Source organism: Gordionus sp. m RMFG-2023, chromosome 4 (genome assembly GCF_954871325.1).
Source record: "Gordionus sp. m RMFG-2023 chromosome 4, tfGorSpeb1-WG-v2, whole genome shotgun sequence".
NCBI classification, from domain to species: Eukaryota; Metazoa; Nematomorpha; class Gordioida; order Chordodea; family Parachordodidae; genus Gordionus; species Gordionus sp. m RMFG-2023.
Window position 1 is genome coordinate 10694081 of NC_088778.1, and position 19987 is coordinate 10714067.

At 25.5% G+C, this 19987-nt stretch overlaps 1 protein-coding gene across 3 annotated transcripts; it reads right to left on the reverse strand.

The window, feature by feature from the left end:
* Positions 1–830: 830 nt before the first annotated feature.
* Positions 831–19677, reverse strand: LOC135928325 (uncharacterized). 3 transcript variants are annotated; one of them, XM_065464767.1, is made up of 5 exons: positions 19447–19677; positions 11087–11239; positions 3917–4074; positions 3636–3716; positions 831–910 (listed from the first exon to the last, which is right to left on the reverse strand). In XM_065464767.1, the coding sequence occupies exons 1-5, from the start codon at positions 19661–19663 to the stop codon at positions 860–862; spliced, it is 660 nt and encodes a 219-aa protein (XP_065320839.1). In that variant the 5' UTR covers positions 19664–19677; the 3' UTR covers positions 831–859. The 3 variants fall into 3 exon arrangements, 2 of the variants coding, with proteins under 2 accessions (XP_065320839.1, XP_065320838.1); XR_010572288.1 differs by lacking the exon at positions 831–910 and adding an exon at positions 4199–4374 and having other exon boundaries at positions 3428–3716; XM_065464766.1 differs by lacking the exon at positions 831–910 and having other exon boundaries at positions 3428–3716.
* Between the last annotated feature and the right edge of the window lie 310 nt (positions 19678–19987).

Sequence of the window (19987 nt, forward strand, 5' to 3'; positions counted from 1 at the left end):
GATAATTCTTTGGCATCTGAAATAATGTTATATTTCCATATAATAAAAAGTTAATAATAAAAATATTATGTCGTAAAAAATTCTAAATGTGGGATGTTATAAAATAATTAAATATATTAATAGTTATAATAAAAATTAAGATTGCCCTTGCCCTATAAAAAATTATAATGATTTTACAAATAACCTTTAGAAAATCTTGCATTCCAATATTATTTATAGAAGAGAATGACATTAAATCCTTGCAACACATGAGAACATAATTTTTACCAGAATCCATTTTAGGATCAGTTGTATCTTATGGGTTTGAAAAATAACTTTAAATTTTGTTTAGGTATTTCTTCTTTACATGATAAATCATGTTTGTCAAGTAAATGTTTTATTATATTTGATGTGCTGATATTTTTTGAAAAAGATTTGATTGGATAACTAATTAAAATAATTACTTTTAAATATCAAAAAATTTACTCTATAATTATTTTCATCCTCACCATCTTTATCAAGTGCTATTTGCAAGCATATATTACAAAAGACTTTATCTGTAGTAACATTGGTACTCTTATTATTTGTGTCAATTTTTAATATTAAGGATCCAAAATGTTTCCAAGCAAAAGAAGGCTTTGCTTGCAAGGATATACTATATTTTGTTACAAAGTATTGCAATGCTGCATCCATTATAATTGTTTTAGTCCTGGTTTTTTTATATATGTTATAATGGCAACAAAATAAAAATCATTAATTAAAATTCCTATTATGATAAAAAATAAATTTTATATAACGAGTTGTAAATTATTTGAAGCATCAAAAATTAAAAGAATAAAATATAGAATTACCTTTTCAAATTTAATGTCCTAATCTTATTTTATCTAGCAAGTTGGTCACAAACCTGCCCAAAGTGAGCGAATATGGAAATCTATAGCAAATAATATTTATTAAAAATCGCATTTTTTAATAATTCAAAAAATAATTAATATTTTTCTTCTAATTACAATTCATAAATAACATAAAAATAAATTAATAATGAAAAATATGTATCACGCGGCCACGCCGTCGAATTTTTACATCGGCGGCGGCATGTTGAGCGCCGACACTTTTTTGGCGTGCGGCGTCGGCGTGGTCAGAATCACCGGCGGTGGCGCACATGTCTAGCTATATTGCATTCATGTTATCGCATTTATAATGCATTCGCGATAATACATTCACTCGCAATTATAATTTTGCTGCAATGCATTCGCGATAATAATTTAGCGGTAATGCATTCGCTCTAACGCATTCGCGCTAATACATTCGATATGATGCATTCGCGGTAATGTCTTCGCTCTAATACATTGGCTATGATGCATTTGCGATAATACATTCGCTGTAATGCATACGCGATAATGTTATCGTGATAATGTATTCGCGATACTGTTTTCGCTATGATGCATTCGCTTATAATATCTTTTCGTGGTAATAAACATTCGCGTGCATTTCGCGGAAAAAATTTGGCGGTATTGACGTGATATAGTGTTGATAATTAAAAACGGCTAACTCAATATTTCATCCATAATACTATTGCGCAAGCCTGAAGATTTTGTATGTAGAAGGAACAGAGGTTTGGGCATCTAGTAGCCAAATCTCGAGGCTTAGGCAATATTTTTTCTGGCTAAAATATTGAGTTAGTCGTTTTTAAAAATCGGCTCAAAACGAGTCATTAACAACACTAACGTAATACGCTACAATTCTCTATTACCTAATAACTCTTAATTTAAATTTGTACTTAAAAATCACTTTTCTCGATCAACTAACATATTCATCTCCTCTATATATTCGTTTTCAAAACTATAATTTACCTCTAAAAAATGTTTTTACAAAAACTTCTTTCTCTTCTATAGATTTGTTTTCAAAAACCATTTTTTTTCTCCTCTAAAAAATGTTTTTTTCAAAAACTTCTTCTCACTTTTAAACCCTATTTTTTCAACAATTATAATTTTATCTTTTATACCATCTTATTTTTTTCTTTCTTAGTCTAATTACCTATTTCTTTATTAAATATACTTTAGCATTTTCTTTAAACTTCCAATTATCTTTTTTTGAAACTTTTTCATATCATATTCTTACAGTCCTTGTAAAACATATTACCTTAATTTAAAATAAAAATTCTGATTTCTAATTGAACTCAATTGCGGCCTAATTTTTATGATGAAAGCCGTTTCTCTTCCGGAAGATTAAAGTTAATTCAACCTAATGTTTTACTAGATATCATATCAAATAAAAGTAAAACTTTAATAAGAATTAATTCCAATATCAACATCTGTTTTAACAATAATTGTATATTCATCTTAATAAAACCAAATCTTAAAATTATTTAATTTTGTATCTTAATCTTATCTCTATTTACAAACATAGTCCGGATCTAAATGAACTCAATTGTGGCATGATCTTTTAAATGATGAAAGCCATCTCTCTTCCTGAAGATCTTGGTTATCAACAACCTAATATTTTGATATTATCAACTTGAGTGTATTTTATGCCAACCCTAACCTGATATTACAAATCTCCTATACCAGATCTTTGAGGCTTTTTTTCTGCAGTCTAAATAAAAATTATGCATAAATTTAATTACAACATCTGATTTAACTGCATATTCGACTAAATTTTAACTATTTTTCAATTATAGTATTTTTTTAACCTAAAACTTAAACTCTTCTCACACTATATCAGCATCATTCCAAAATTCTTATTTAATTCTGCCTTATGTATCATTTTAATTAACTTCTTTTGTTATCTACATTGTCATAACTTCTTTCAAAATAAAACACACGTTATCTATAAACAAATAAGTATATACAAAATATTTTTTTTCATTCGTTATCAAATTATTTAAGAAATTTATTTTAGACTCTGTCCAAAATGTTTTGAAACAAAATTTATAAATTTTCGCAAATTAATTATGAAACATGTCCGAAATCTTTTATTTTTACAAAAAAACAACTAAAAAACAAAAAAACACCACTAGTTTTTTCATAAAAATTACCAAATAAATTTTTATATTTAATCATTTCTATTATTTTTTTTAAAAAAAATGAATTTATGTAAATGAAGAAAAATGATTTAGAACTCTATTAAATAGGTTCTTTTTTCTTAAAAATTTAATTATCCTTAAAAAAGAATTGGTTATAAATAAAATAAATACTTGTTTTTAAATAAATAGATAACTCAGATATAAAGATCACGACCGAGGCGAAAATTCTAAATTTACTAATTATTTTTATACCAGATCTTTTTTCTTAGATATATAAACGGAAGTTTAAGTTTTTAAAAAGAAAATAAGCGGCAAAATCAGAGACATTACATCAGCATTTTCCCCCAAAAGATAAAATACAAATTTATTATTTTGAAACATAACTATGCTTGTTTTTTAGGAAGTTTAAGTCAAACTTCCGTCATTTTTTATATTTTATTTGAAAAAAATCATCATTTGAGTATTAGGAGTTGTAACGGAAAGGTATAAATTATATTAAACTAAATAAATCGATGTATAAATTTATATAAGTATGACGCTTTTCTATAAATCTTCTTAATTTAATAATATCTATACACATATGACATGTCTTATCAGCGTCGTTAATTATAGTATTATCTTTAATATTATGTACATATGTTGGAAGCTCTTTTACAATTATAAACAGGTTTGAAATGATCATATTATTTTCGCATCGCGTCCCGTCTTTTATTTCCTATTATTATAAGTAATATGATATATCAATATATTAAAAAAATTATTGTCAAATTTATCATGAAAATCTATTTAAAGGTTAAACTATATAAATAAAAATATGTTAACTAATCGAAATTTTGTTTTTTAAATAAATAGAGACATGATTGTCATGACCATATTTCAAATTATTTAAATATTGAAAAAATAAAATAAAGAAACTTGAAATTCTAAATTATAGTTGAGATCCATATACCATTTCTTGATTTCTGTAAAAAAAGCTGTTGGATTTTGTATGCCTAATTCTTTCTTTAATAAGAGAAATGCGAGGTATATGGTAGATCCTGGATTATATCCTATATCGAAAAAATAAGCCTTTTCTTTTTATATGTGAAAAAAAAATGGCTATAAAATAAACTGTTACTAAGAGGAATAGGAAAAAAACCCAAAAATAAACCATGGAAAAAAACTCCATAGAATTAAAAAATCAGAGGATACTTTTACCATTTATATCACCTATAGAAAAATTGCTAGGTCTGAAAAGCCAATACAGAACCGATGAAACTCTAAGCTTCTTTTGTGTCATGATGAGCGGCTTAGCATTAGTTCCTTTATGTGATATGGGCAATGCAATGATGACATTCCTGAGATCGGTTACTCCGAGCAATGATAAGGATATTCTTGATTATTTCGATAAAAATTATATCAATGGAGTATCAAGGGAAGTAACAAGAAGCAGTTCTCAATCCCAGACACGTCAAATTGAGCCTCGATTTCCTCCAGAAACTTTCCCCATATTAAACTACACATACATATTAATAGCATAACCAACGCTCCAAAAATATTATACTGTATCTCCAGTATTTTACAAATTTCAAGCTTTTCATCCCAGTTTTATAAAAAATTAATGATTAATTCCAAAATAAAAATCTTGGTTAGTTATAATGTCAAATGATAAGATATTATTAATAGCGTAAACAATTCAATGATAAACATATACATCCACACTTTATAATTCTAGATATAAAAATAATTTAGGCAAATTACGTATAACAGATTTATAACTGATAAAAGTTGGGCAGCAATTCCGTGTAATAGGTTAATATGACAAATATTTGGGTAAACAGGTTTATATATGCCAAAAATCTGGGCAGCACTTCAGTGTAATAGGTCTATATATGCCTAAAATTTGGAGAACACTACCGTACGATAAGACTTGTTTTTAAAATAAATTTCGACAAAAACGGGCAGCCGTGTAATTTGGTCACTTGGTGTACTTATTTATAAAAAAAAAAGTTCCACAAACCTTCAACGCTTTCCCTACTAATTAGTTTTTAACGTTATTCCGTAAATTCAACGCTTTTCCTACTAATTAGTTTTCAACGTTATTCCGTAAATTCAACGCTTTTCCTACTAATTAATTTTCAACGTTATTCCGAAATTCAACGCTTTTCCTACTAATTAATTTTCAACGTTATTCCGTAAATTCAACGCTTTTCCTACTAATTAGTTTTCAACGTTATTCTGTTAATCCAACGCTTTACCTACTAATTAATTTTCAACGTTATTCAAAAAAAAAATATTATCCCGTACAAAGTTTTGGCCACCACTTTTATAATTTACACAATATACGTAGGCGTACTCTTTAATTCTTTAGACCTTTTATTATTTATTATAGCTTTGTTTTATAATTCGTTTAATAATTTATAAACCGCGAAAACAAAAAATAAGAATTAATTTTTACCTTTTTTCTAGACTTTTATATCTTTTTAATTTGCGAAATAATTATATATTTGTTAATAATTTTCTCCAAAAATAAATATCCAAAAAATATATTAAAATAACTATTAATTATGATAAAAATGACTCGACGAAATAACAATATTAAATTTGAAAAAAACGACTTGCCAAATAATAAAAAAATATATATAACAATTATTCTTCATTAAATTTGCATATATATAATCATGATTTCCCAATAAAATAAATATATCGTATTACAAAATTTTGTCAAATTTAGCCTACTTAATATCGTAATTAATGGATTTTGTATTTATTACTATAGCAAATAATTTACGAAAATAAGAAATACATGGGTTATTTTTTTCCCAGTACCAATTTGAATATCAATATTTTATCTTTTAAGCATTTTTTTATGGGTATATGACATGAGTAATCTTTAAATAATGAATTAGGGCCTAAAAAAATTTAGCTTATTAATAAATTATATTATTATAATATTTTTTTTATAAAATATTAATTTGTCTACACCTAATAAATATGAGTATATCCATTATAATCCAAATAGAAATATACCTATATTAGGTCTTAAGTAAATTCTTTAAATATGAAAAAAATAAAATAAAAATTTATATGTATTATTAGGTCTTAAAATTCTATAAATATAAGAAAAAAAATTCCGGTCGTTTTATTTCCGGGGCTTTTTTTCCTCGGGTTATTTTTCCGGAGGTTTTTTCCTAGATTCGTTACTAAGCTATTATAAAAAATTAAAAATGCGGGTTAAAAGATATTCATATGAGGGGGCAAAGAAATTACATACTAATATTTAAAGTTGATTATTAAGATACGAATGAAATGTTTTATATATTTATCAATATTTTACTCGTGGGATATTTTATTTCGCCAATTTATAAAACTTAATAGATTATTTATTCACGAATAAATGCAAGCAAGATTTCTATAAAAATAGTTTCTTCCAAGGGAAAAACCGTGGATGCGCGTCTGCGTGATTGCTATTTATCAGTTAAATTTATTAAAAATATTTCGCATGTGCAAACCAATAATTCATAATTATATATTTTTTTAAATTTAATTGAGGTATTGGTTTTTTTGCAAGGTAACCACAATTTGTTACTATTTTTGAAATAATGTTGCCTTTTAAATAAGAAAGAAATTAGATATAAGTGCAAAATTACGATAAAATAGAAGTCATATTGAAAGAAATTGCCGTTATCACAACTGATTTATTATAATACATTTATTTTTTACAAATTTCTTATTAATTGATTAACTAGTCGTAATCATTATAAAAATATTTTGATAAAATTTTACAAAAAAAACAATAATTAAGGTCAGTTAAACAATCTTATAAGATTCCTCCTTTCCTTCATCAATTATTTCAAACCATCACATGGAAGGAAAATAAAAAAATTAATAAATATTCAAAATTAAATAACTATATTTCAGCCAATAGTCATATATATCAACTAACGGCAATTTTTCTTGGTCTACATATTTTTTTAAAAAATTTTATCGCGAATTTTTTTAATATAACAAACGAAAAACGCGATTTATATAAACAAAAACTTCAACTAAAAATTTTTAAACACAATTATACTTGTTTTTAAGGTACATATTAATTATTAAATTAAGCTCTTTTTAGCAGGGACCCGAACCGTTATTTATAACGGTTCAGTATGTAAAAAATTATAATGGTTACGTATTCGGTTCTTAAGAAAAAATTTACAAAGGTTCGGTTCGGTTCAGCTAATTATAAAGGTTCATAATGGTTCATTACGGTCAGTGGCGTAGACAAGGGGAGGTTTTGGGGTTGAAACCCCCCATCACCCCTCAAAATAAATTTTTTTTTATAATTTTTTTATATTTTATTTAAAAAACTGTTTCAATTTAGAAATAAAATAAATAATATATACGATATTAAAATGAAATATATTTTTATGAACTAATAAAATATTAAATAACAATTAAATATATATTGTAAATATATTTTTATTGTTTAATTAGATATTTTAAATTTAATAATAAAATTTAAATTGTTAAACTAAGATAGTTTTTAAAATTTTTATTTAATTCCCACATGGATATAAGAAAATTTTTACTAAATAAAGGTATATTTAAATTGATTTAGGAAATTTATGTAATTTGATTTAGAAATAACAAAATCCTCAAATGACGATGGTAATGGTATTCACTTTTATAATATCTTTTATTTAAATCTTGCAATTAGAAATACAACCAACATACTCAGGGAAAACAAATGAGTTAGCTAAAATAAAATCATCAAATGATAATGGTATAATTCTAAATTATCATTTATAAGTTCTCTTAATTTTTTATAATTAGGAAAATTATGTATTATTAAAGAATCTGAGCTCTCAGTTGATTTGGCTGGAAAATCATCAAATGATGGTATGGTATTTTATAATATAATTGAGTTCTATTTTTTTATTTGTAAATTATATTTTCATTTGAGTTATTAAAATTTTGCAATGTGCTTTATTTAGTTATAACCCTTTTTTATATGAAAAGCTCATCATTTTGATTATTATAAATTCCCAAATGATCTTTAGATAATACAACATTCACAAGCAGAGTTGGGCAGTATTGTGAAAACTTGTATCTTAGATAAAAACAAATAATTTCCTTCTATGTCTTACCCTGTCTTTTAAATTTGTAATAGATAACTTGAATCTTTATTTAAGATATATTTTAATAAACTATATTCTTTTCTTGTTGTGCTGCTCAGGTCTGAACTCTACAATTCACATTGAAATATATATTTTAAAATTTAAAAAAAAATATAGAAAATCAATGTCCTCAAAACTATATTTCATTATACTTAAAATTTCAGTTTAAAAATGATAATGACGAATTGTTGGCTGTGGAAAATATTTGGGCACCTGACAAATGCTATAAATTTCCATTGTCTTTGGATAAAAGAAATGTCAAACATCGTGGCTTAACAAATATAAGTGGCTTGCTTATTCAGCTAATGAAAAGGGAGCTTTTTGTAAGTGTGCGTCATTTTTTCACCAAGATATGCTGGACCCGGGTTTCAAAAACTCAAAACATTGGTAAGTCAAGTATATACAAGATGGAAAGATGCTCTTGAAAATTTTAATTATCATCAACAAAATAAATATCATCTCAATTTTTGAGAGATATCTGATGCTTTAAAAGCCATCTCTATGAATCAAAAGATATCAATATCTAATGTATTAAATAAATAAAAATTTGATATTGTTACAACCAACAGAGCCAGAATAATTATAATAATTGATGCAATCATTTGGCTAGGGAGGCAGGGCTTAGCATTAAGATCTCATAGAGTATCATCTGGCCCCTTAACACTTTCATCTTCTCATAATGAAGGGAATTTTAAGGAATTGCTGAAACTTTTATGCAACAATAATGATAATTATATAAAGCTTTTTGAAAGCTAGGCTAAAAATACCACCTACCTTAGTCCATGCATTCAAAATGAAATTATATCCATATGCAATAAGTTTATATTGAAAGAAATTTCTACAAAAGTGAAAACATCACCATTTTTTAGTGTTCTGGCGGATGAGACATCGGATGTTGGTAACATAGAGCAATTATCCATAGCAATAAGGTTTTGATATGGAATCAGGTCATTATAAAATGAAGGAACTCTTTGTTCAATTTATTGATTTATATGACACTAAATCAGAGACGATAGCCAAAGAAATTTTAGCATCCCTTCAAGATCTAGATTTAAATTTAAATCTAATGAGAGCCAGGGATATGATAGAGATTCCTCAATGAGTGGTCATGTTAAGGGAGTGCAGTCAAGAATTAGAGAGCTTTATAGCACCGCTTTATATGTTCAATGCAGCTCACATTGCCTAAATTTGATGATATCCGAGGCATGTGAAATTCGAGACATCCGGAACAGTTTACGTAAAATTTTTTTTAATTTAATTGGAATTTATTAGATTTTATTATGTATTATAGATATCTTTTTATAAATTAATATATTTTTCAAAATTTAGAAACAATATCGTCGTTTGTGACTTTTTCACACCACCCAAAAAGAGGCAGTTATTTATCCAAACATTTGATGATATTGATTCAAATAATCCAAAAAAAAAAACTAAAACGATTTTGCCCAACTAGGTTTATCGAAAGACAACAATCAGTGAGACTCTTCATAGAATTATATGAAGTTATTTTTGCAGCACTCGAATCCTACGTATCCAGCAAAGAAAAGGATTCCTCAGATGCTGAAAATTTTTTACAGGCGATTACGAAGCCACAATTTTTAATATCAATTCAATATGTATATTTTTTATTTAATTATACTTATGATTTTAGCAAAATACTTCAAAAAATTAATTTGGATTTAAGAGAGGTTATGAATAGGGCAAAGGATATTGTTGAAATATTAACAAATATCAGAGAAAATGTGGATGAAAAATTTCATGATATTTACAAGAAAGTAAAGGAGATCGCTTGTTTGGGATTGAAATTTTTAAAACTAGAGTAGTTTATAGACAGACAAATCGCTTAAATATTGATGCATCTTCGATTGAGGATTTTTATAAAATAAATATTTTTATTCCCCTTATCGATACATTTTTATTTCAATTAAAAGAAAGATTTATTAGTCATAATTTTATTCTAAAAAGTTTTTATTTTCTTCTGCCGGTTAAGTCTGAATTGTTGATTACACATGAAACGCGAGAGGATATTAAAAAAATCTCAGAGTTTTATTCTGATGATTTATCAGGATCGTATGATAAGTTACTTTGTGATGTCGAATTTTGGTATAAAAATCTCGACAGAATAGAGTACTCTTTGAGACCTAAAAATGCTTTGCAGGCTCTTTCCATGTGTAATTGCACTTTAAATTCCCTGCCAAATATCAAAACATTACTTTTTATTTTAGCTACTTTACCGATTAGTACCTGCACCAATGAAAGGTCTTTTTCAAACTTTGAAAAGGTTAAAAACCTATTTAAGAAATAGCACCGGTAAAAACCGTTTAAATGGATTAGCCCTTTTAAATATTTATAAGGAGATTATTCATTAAAAAATATATTGATTTATAAATTAAATTCATTAAAAAAATTTTAAAATAAATATTGCGCCGCCGAACGCCGATAAAAAAATTTTAAAAAACCGCCGCCGTTGATTGAGACATCGGCGCACAGGTCTACCTATACTATAAAAATCACAATATTTCACTTTGTAAAATTGATATAAGTTAAAAAAAAAGAATTACCTATAAAATATAAATATAAAAAGCAGAAAATTTTGAAAATGATTTTTTATGGATTTAAAGAAGGAAATTTTTTTTTCTAAAATACTATTTTTAAAAGAACCCTCCACTTTAAATCCAGATCGGAGTTTGAGTCCAGCAAAAATACTAGGATTCGAGAGGGTTCAGGGTCTGGGTTTACATTCCTGAATTATTTCAATATTTTCAATAGTATTTAAAAATAACATTTATATCGCCATTACTAAACTCAAATTATATTTTACGCAAATAAATACTATAGCTGAATTAAATTTCAAATATTTAATACAATGTCCACATTTATAATAAGCCATTACTCTTAAATATGCATATATAAAATAAAAACAAAACCAAAATTGACACATTACCTTTACAAATAGTGGGTAAAGCTTCGGACCGATAAACCCGTGCACAAATCTTAGTGATTGTCAATGAGCTCACGTGTCTTATATGACTGTCTTCGTTAGCCAATAGGCGGCCAATCAAAATTTTCCAATAGTTAAAATGTAATCTCCAAGGTACTATATATAGCGAAATAGAAAATTCTAAAATATTTACATTTTGAATATGATATTGATGAAACTCAAACTCCATATTATAAAAAATTTCCAAAACTAGGTTTTGAATAGTGTTGTTAAAAGGCTCGTTTTGAGCCGATTTTCCAAAACGGCTAACTCAATATTTTAGCCAGAAATATATTGCTATAATATATGTCTAGATGAAATATTGAGATAGCCGTTTTAACAACACTTACTTTTGAAATTAAATTTTGAATAGGTAATCAGGAAAAATATGTAATTATAACGGGCATGATTAAATACTGCATTGTAAAAAGCACTTATTCAAAATTTTATAATATAATCTTTTTTATAGAATAAAAAATAGAGATTAAATATCCAATTGTATTTAATTCGATTTTTATTTAATATTAATGGAAAAAAATATATTTACTAAGGGCGTTTAATGCATAAATATAATATCACATTAGGATACCCGAATGATTATTGGTTAGCGTTTTTTTTTGTATTTGGGTGTTGATGCATGTGGAAAACATAAAAATTTTAAAAGAATGATGATTTCTTTGAAATTTATGAGGGAGGTTTAAAATCGAAAAATAACCGCTAACTAGTAAAGCACATATATTGCTGGCGTTCTTGATCAAAAACTCTCCATTTTTGTTTTCAATGCTTATATATACTTGTAAAACATTATCCTAAAAAATATTTTTAAAATATTGTGATGACCAAATGCCAACTCAAAAATTTAATTAAATACGGCATTGCTGCTGATATCCATTGAAAAATGTTCATTTTTGTTATATGTCGCTATAATTACATGTAAAGCATTCCCCAAAATATTTTTAAACTATTGTGATTTGACTAATAATAGACCCAGGACTAAATTATTCATTGCTGGCGTTGTCCATATAAAAATCTTCATTTTTGATTTATATGCGTATATTTACGTGTTAAGTTTTAATCCAAAAAATATTGTGTGACCGATTACGAAACTCAAAACCGGCCGCTTACTAAATATTCGATTGATCAAATTTGCTAATAATATAAATTGAAACATGTTCATTTTTATTTTATATCCCTATAAATCCTTGTAAAACATTATCACAAAAATTTTTTTATTAAATATCGTGATTTGACCGATAACCCACTCGTAAACCGACCCAATGATTAGATACTGCATTGCTGGCATTACCCATAGAAAAATCTCCATTTTTGCTTTTGCCTATATTTACGTATTAAGCATTATTCTAAAAAATATTATGATTTGACCATTGCCGAAATAAAAACCGACCAAATAATCATGATAGATCAATCCTCTATTAAGGGTCTACGAGTCGGTCAAATCACGATATTTTTTTTAAATATTTTTTGTGATAATGTTTTACAAGGATTTATAGCGATATAAAATAAAAATGAACATGTGTCTATTTATATTACTAGCAAATTTAGTCAATCGAATATTTAGTAAGCGGCCTGTTTTGAGTTCAGTAATCGGTCAAATCACAATATTTTTTGGAATAATGCTTTACACGTAAATATATGCATATAAAGCAAAGATGAAGATTTTTCCACGGATAACGCTAGCAAATCAGTAAGTCATTGGGTCGATTATCAGTCAAATCATAATATTTTTTAGGATAATGTTTTTTATAGAGACATAAAACAAAAATGAACATTTTTCAATGGATATCACCAGCAATGCAGTATTTAGTCATAGGTTAGTTATGAGATGGCATTCGATCAAATCACAATATTTTAAAAGTATTTTTTAGGATAATGTTTTACACGTAAATATAAACATTCATAGGCGTAGCCAGGATTTTCCTAGAGGGGGATTAAAAAATCAATGGGGGCTGCGCCCCCAGACCCCATTTGGGCGGCCGGGTTACCTTAGTCTACATATAGTCATAACATATTTTTACAAGATAGGAGTTAATTTTAATAAAAAAAATAAGCCTGGAACAAATATGAAATATATTTTTATTAGTTTATATAAAATATAATAAATTACTTGTATATACATTAATATAAAAGCATGGTAATGATTTATTCCAAACAAGTATAAGAAATTTATTTATAAAAAGTAAGTAGACATATAGTGGATATTCCTCTATTATATAGAATTACAAAATACTAGGTAAAATTCCACTTTTACAGACATATTTGACAATTAGAGAATATATTACAGTTAATATTTTAACAAATTTTACTAATCAATGCTCTTAATAATAAATATAGCAACAATTTGCATTCAATTATTTAACGCAATTTATTTATTTTAAATAAAAAAATGATATCAAAAATTAATCTTCATATTATTCATCCCACTATGTCTTTAAAAGATATTTTCTGATGTCCTTATCAATATTTTATAGTTTTCTGTAAAATATATAATTCGCTATATTGGTAAAAATTACTTGATTGCCATATGATAATTGATAAGATTAGATATACTGTAAATCTACGATAAATATAAAGTCGTAGATTATATTGTGCTTTAATTTTTTGATTTTGATTTAATTTATTGAAACTAAACGCTATATAACATATGTCTTTTATTTTAAGTAATTATAAAAATTAATTTCTATATTTAAATAAATTCGGGCCTGGCCGGGCCGATAAATTTTTTTAAAATAAATTTCGGGTTCGGGCCGGGCCGGCAAAACTTTTAAAAAAAAATTCAGATTCGGGCCGGCAAAACATTTTTAAAAAAATTTCGGGCCGGGCCGGGCTTGAAAAATTAGGCCCGATGCTGATCACTATTTTCCATATCTACACCTTAATTCAAAAAAAACGCTAAACAATAATCATTCGATTATCCTGATATGATATTTCATATTTATGCATTAAACGATATCATTTGGATATATATTTATTAAATTTTAAAATTGAAAATAAATTTGAGTTGTAATAAGTTATTAAATATACTTTTTTTTCATTAATATTTAAAAATATAATTATATATCGTCGCTATAGAATTGGAGTGCTCCACTCCACATTTTCAAAATTTTTGAGATAGAAGTAGATAATAACTTATTTATTCCCAATATATATAAAAATAAAAACTAGATTAAAAAATATCAATTTTGCCAAAGTTATAGCATTGTCAATTTTGCGCTATTTACATATAACGATGTAATTTTGCTTCATATGCATAGCTTATCCTATTATCTTATTTAATCACGTGTTGTAAATCGCTTCTTTTTTAATTTTTTGCTTTTTTATATTGAATCGTATTTTCATTCCATATCTATCCTACATAATTTTCATGTCAAGGTAAATTTTTTATCAATAATACTTTTTAAAATTTATTATAATTAATTATTTTGATATTTATTCTTCAATATAAAACAAGATTTACTCTAATACATTCAAACATAAAAAAAATATAGGACATTGAAATAGTTAATTTTGACTTATCACATAAAGCATAAATATGCTCTAAACATAATTTTTTTCCCCATATTTGAAAAATATATTTCGTTTTCTCATCTTTACTATTTCAAACTTTCCCTAATATATTGTGTATAAATTCCTTCAAAAGTCAGGATAATCTGATAATTTTTGTTGTACTTCTAAATATGGCTTTATAAGTTTCATTAATAATTTTATATATGAAATTACTCCTTGTAGTGGTATTTTTGTATTTATTATATTATGTGAATTAATTGATATTATGTTAGAAGTGTGTAAGGCCTTAAAATTGTATCATTTTGGTCTTTCAATACACCATATCTAACCTACCTTTAGTTATATTATAAAATGTTATCATTTCAGGCTTGCTTGAATCATTTTGACCAATATTTTTATTATGGTGAAAAGTTGATAGCATTATGATATCCTTTTTTTTCCTTGTATGATAATAATGTTTATTTTTTATATTCAGCTCAAATGTATGAAAAATATTACATTTTAAATAATTTTATTATATTTACTTTCAGAATTTGCGAAAATCACAATAAATGATAAAAAAAATTGAGAGATAATTATAAAAATATTTTTTAAAAAATTACATAATAACTTTGGTGGGGTCTCGCAAACACCAAACAGTTATAAATTAGTTATATCTTAAAAGCAGAGTTGTTAAAGTAGCGCGCTACAACTTTTTTGGTAGCTATAGCTTATATCGGCTCCTATTTTTGTAATTATTTAATTTTTTAGCGCGCTACTTATTTCAAAGTAGCTAAGTAGCCGCTACTTAGCTACTTTTAAAAAATATAATGAAGGTAAGTATAAACATGAAAATTTAAATATAATATCATAATTAACTATAATTTTTATGATTTATTATTTAATTTTGAAATTCAAATATATTTTCAATTTGTAATTTACATTTTCATTTGTATTATAAAAATCACGTGTTAATAATTTAAAATGTCATCGCCTATGGATATCCAAATCGTTGAAAGTGATTCAGACAAATTTATTAATGAAATGGAAGATACCAGGGAAGAAAATATTCTTAATAGCTATAATACAAATTTCCCATTCCCTAGATTTGAATTTTAAATAAATATATAATCCAAAACTGGCTTCAAATTTATTTGTTTAAAATGTAAAAAAATTATTTCCTCAAATCAATCCAGTAGCTATAACAAGAAACACCTAAAGGTAAATTGTCATTTTTACATTCTAGTAATATTTATTTTATAAGACAGTTCATGAGTTTTAAGGAAATGGAGAAACATCTAAATAATTTTGGTATAGGCGACTCTACCTCCAAAAAGACTAATTCAATTCAAACCAAATTAATTAATAATGCAAATGACAATATTTTTCAGAAATTGGTTGATAAAGTTATTGTTGATTTTATAATTTATACAGTTTAGCCAATGTCCTTGGTTGATATTCCATCATTTAACATTATGATTAAAATTCTATCCCTTGTCTGATTAAATATTTTTGAGCTTATTTGGGAATCACAGGCCATTGGCTAGACCCTAGGACTTTAAAAAGAAGATCTGTGGCATTTGCCCTCAAAATGATAATAGGATGCCAGACATACGATGTACTTGCAAATAAGATTATTGATAATCTATCTTATATTAAAAATATGTATATAAGATTAAATACGTCCTTAACCTCAAGTGCTATCGAGAGATTATTTAGTGAGGCAAAACTTATACTTTCTGATCATCGCTCTAGACTTGGGGATGATAATATTGAAATGATTTTATTATTAAAATGCAACAAATTACCATAAATATTTATTTTTATTACATAAATTTTTTTTATAATCAAAACTAACTTTATTTTAATATTTATAAATGTTGATTTTTATATTTACTATAAAATAACATTAGCAAAAAATAAAAAATTTGTTTGTAAATTCTTTTTATAGAAAGTAGCTTAAAGTAGGTAAAGCTACTTTTAAAAAATAGTAGCTAATAACGAGCTAATTTTTTTGACAAATAACGATAGCAGTAGCGCGCTACTTTTAAAGGTAGCATTTAACAACTATACTCAACCTAAATATAAGAAAATGAAAGAAAAAGACTAAGGAAATGTGATGAGGCCTATATAAATATTAAAGGTGATTTGAAAAGAGCAAGGATTGTTCAGAATGATAATTCTAATAAATGCAAATTTCAATGTCATAAAAATGTTATGAACAAGAATTTGTTACAACAAATTTTTCAAATATTAAATTGATCCCAAGAATGAATGGATTAACGATGAGAACTAAAAAAGATATTAGAACAATGTTAGAGTTTATGCCTAGAGTACATAGAGAATGTATTGAATTTTTTTTTAATTAAATAAGTTTTATATTATATTCATTTTTTTTTAATTATTAGAATAAATTAGAAAAAATAAAGATATAGTGTTAATTTTGATAATTTGAAGTTATTATTTTGATTTAATTCTTTAAAAAAATGTAAATGGAACATTTTGAACATTAAAAAAAATCATAAAGTGTTATATTTGCTTGCATTTCGATTTTATCAAATAAATTTTATACTTAAATTTTTGAGGAAAATTTTTTTAGACTATAATTAATTAATAATATGATAAATTATTTGTGAAATTTTTAATTAAATTGATCGATAAGTTTTTCCTATATTTGATTTTAAACTTTAATACTGATTTTCTCATTCTAATTCTAGACCGACGATATTTTTAGATATTTAATCCAGAAACCTGCAGGCCCGGCCCTAAACCCGGGCAGGGCCGGGCCGTATTTTAAATTTTTTAAATATACCCGGGCCGGGCCTAAAAAATTTTTTTTAAATATATCCGGGCCGGGCCTAAAAATTTTTTTATTTTTTTAAAATATATCCGGGCCGGGCCTAAGATTGTTAAACCCGGGCCGGGCCTTAATATTTTTTATAAAAATTTTTACATTATGAGTTAATGGTTATAAGATTATATTATATTATAGTTATGATTAAAATAATATATTGGGTGATGGTTAACACTACCTAACACCCACAGATCGATCTAATTATTAATTTCCTGCAAATTTATTCAAAGTATTAATATATTTTTTTATAATTCATATCTAAATTTTTACAACATATTTTACCAAAACAATCAAATAAAGGAATATCTTAAATAAGCCCCAATATTCAAGTATTATTAATATATTTTTTTATAATTCATATCTAAATTTTTAGAATATTTTACCAAAACAATCAAATAAAGGAATATCACTTCTTAAAGTTTGTAATACCTTTCAAAGCGAAAAGGAGAAATAAAATTGATTTTACTTAATATAAAGCATTTTTTAATTGAAAATTTGTTTTACACAAGTATCATTTTATTTCACTTTTTCTCTGTCCCAAATTAAAGCAATTACGTATGTAGTCAGGGACAGATCGCAAAATGACGGAAAACTATATAAAAGATTATATTAAACAAGAGGCTCAGGAAGTAAATGAAATACCATCGACCAGTCAAATTACGACTGTTGTTAAACAAACTGAATCGTTTTATGACAAATGGGACGATGGTAATTCTGGTAATATGTCAATACCCGATGATGAATATTATAATTACATAAATAATAGATAAAACATTTAAGGTGGATAATTTGTTAGAGTGGTGGGCGGCTCATCAAAGCGAATTTCCAATTTTATCAAAATTGGCAATTGCTGCTTTAAGTGCAAGCTGTGAGCGGAATTTTTCCACTACTGGGAGAATTCTTGAAGAAAGAAGAAGTTATCTTCAACCTGAAAAGGTAGATATGCTTCTCTTTCTTCATGATAATTTGTGAATTTTTAATATCTTTCTAGAGTATAGGGTTTCGTCAATCATGCTGGTTTTTTACTTTGCAAACTGTCAAATATTTATTGCATTTATTATATTTACCTTGAGTCTTGAAAGTTTTTAATCCAACATTTTTCATTATTTTTTTTTACAATATTATATAACACAATTATCTTCTTTTGTTAAAAATTTATATTATAAAATAAATTATATTAATATTGAGCAATTAGATTTTATTTTCAAAATACTACTTATTATACATGCATTTTTTTAAATAGCGATTTATTTTTATTTTATAAATTATATAGTAAATTAAATACAATATATTATATTCTCAAAATATTATCCATTTTTATAAATTAAATATTCGTTTTATTTTTTTTAAATGTAATATAAAATATAGTATATGACAAATATTATTACCATTTTTATGAATATTAGTTTTATTTTTATACAATGCAATATAAAATATAGTATATGCTCAAAATATCCATTTTTATAAATAACAGTTTTATAATTTTTATAAATTCATTATAATATTCTCAAAATATTAGCTTTTTAAATGTATTTTTTAAATAATAAGCGATAATACTCGCTGAAAAATATGGTAAAATACCTCATAGGTGAATTTTTGTATATACCAGGTCGAATATAATTTTAAAAAATTCCGAGCCGGGCCTGAAATTTTTTTTTTAAAAAATATCCGAGCCTGGCCTTAAATTTTTAATCCGGGCCGGGCCGTAAAAAATTTAAAACCGGGCCGGGCCGTGCAAATGGTACCTCTGCAGGTCTCTGATTTAATCTATAATTTTTTTTGATTTAAATATATTTAAATTTTCTGAAAATTATTTTAAAAAAAAGATTATATAAAATTTTTTTGATTACTATCGTTATTCCTATTTAGCAATGCAGTATTTAGTCATATCGGATTATAACAGCTTTTTCCTACATTTGAGCGCTAACCGACATAATATATTATTTAATAATAGACAAAATGAAACTTAAATTTTCAGGATTGAGACTAAATAACCCATGGGAGCTAAGGAAAACATAGCTCAGCAAGGTTAACATTTCGGCATTCGAGTTGTTTTCTGATGAAATACTGTTAATTAATTCGAAGTAATCGTCGTGTATATTGCTTTTTTCATTCAATCCACTAATAATAGCGTGCATATTCAGGAATAGATGGTCGTATAACTTACAGGCCAAACAAAACATATAGAGAGAAATAGTGGGTCTTTTATCGAGCAAATAAATATTTAATTTTTTTGGCAAAATTTAAAAAAAATTATCTGTATATTTAAAAGTAACCATAATATAATTTAAAAATAACCATAATATAATTTAAAAATAACCATAATATAATTTAACCCTTTAAAGCTCGACTTTTTAAAATAAAACTAAAAAAATTTTTTTATAAAAAATCTTCATTTATATACACCAAGGATGTAAAATTTTTATTTCGAGTTCGACTTTTATTTCATAGTATACAGGTAAAAAAAATGATACAATTTGGCATCATTGAGCCAAATGCATGTATAT

Coding starts and splice junctions, on each gene's coding strand:
- LOC135928325 (XM_065464766.1), bottom strand. CDS start 19,663: ATGTTTTGTTTGGCCTGTAAGTTATACGACCATCTATTCCTGAATATG. Junction 11,240..19,446: donor TCTCAATCCTGAAAATTTAA/GTTTCATTTTGT, acceptor CGCTATATATAG/TACCTTGGAGATTACATTTT. Junction 4,075..11,086: donor TTTACCCACTATTTGTAAAG/GTAATGTGTCAA, acceptor ACATATAAAAAG/AAAAGGCTTATTTTTTCGAT.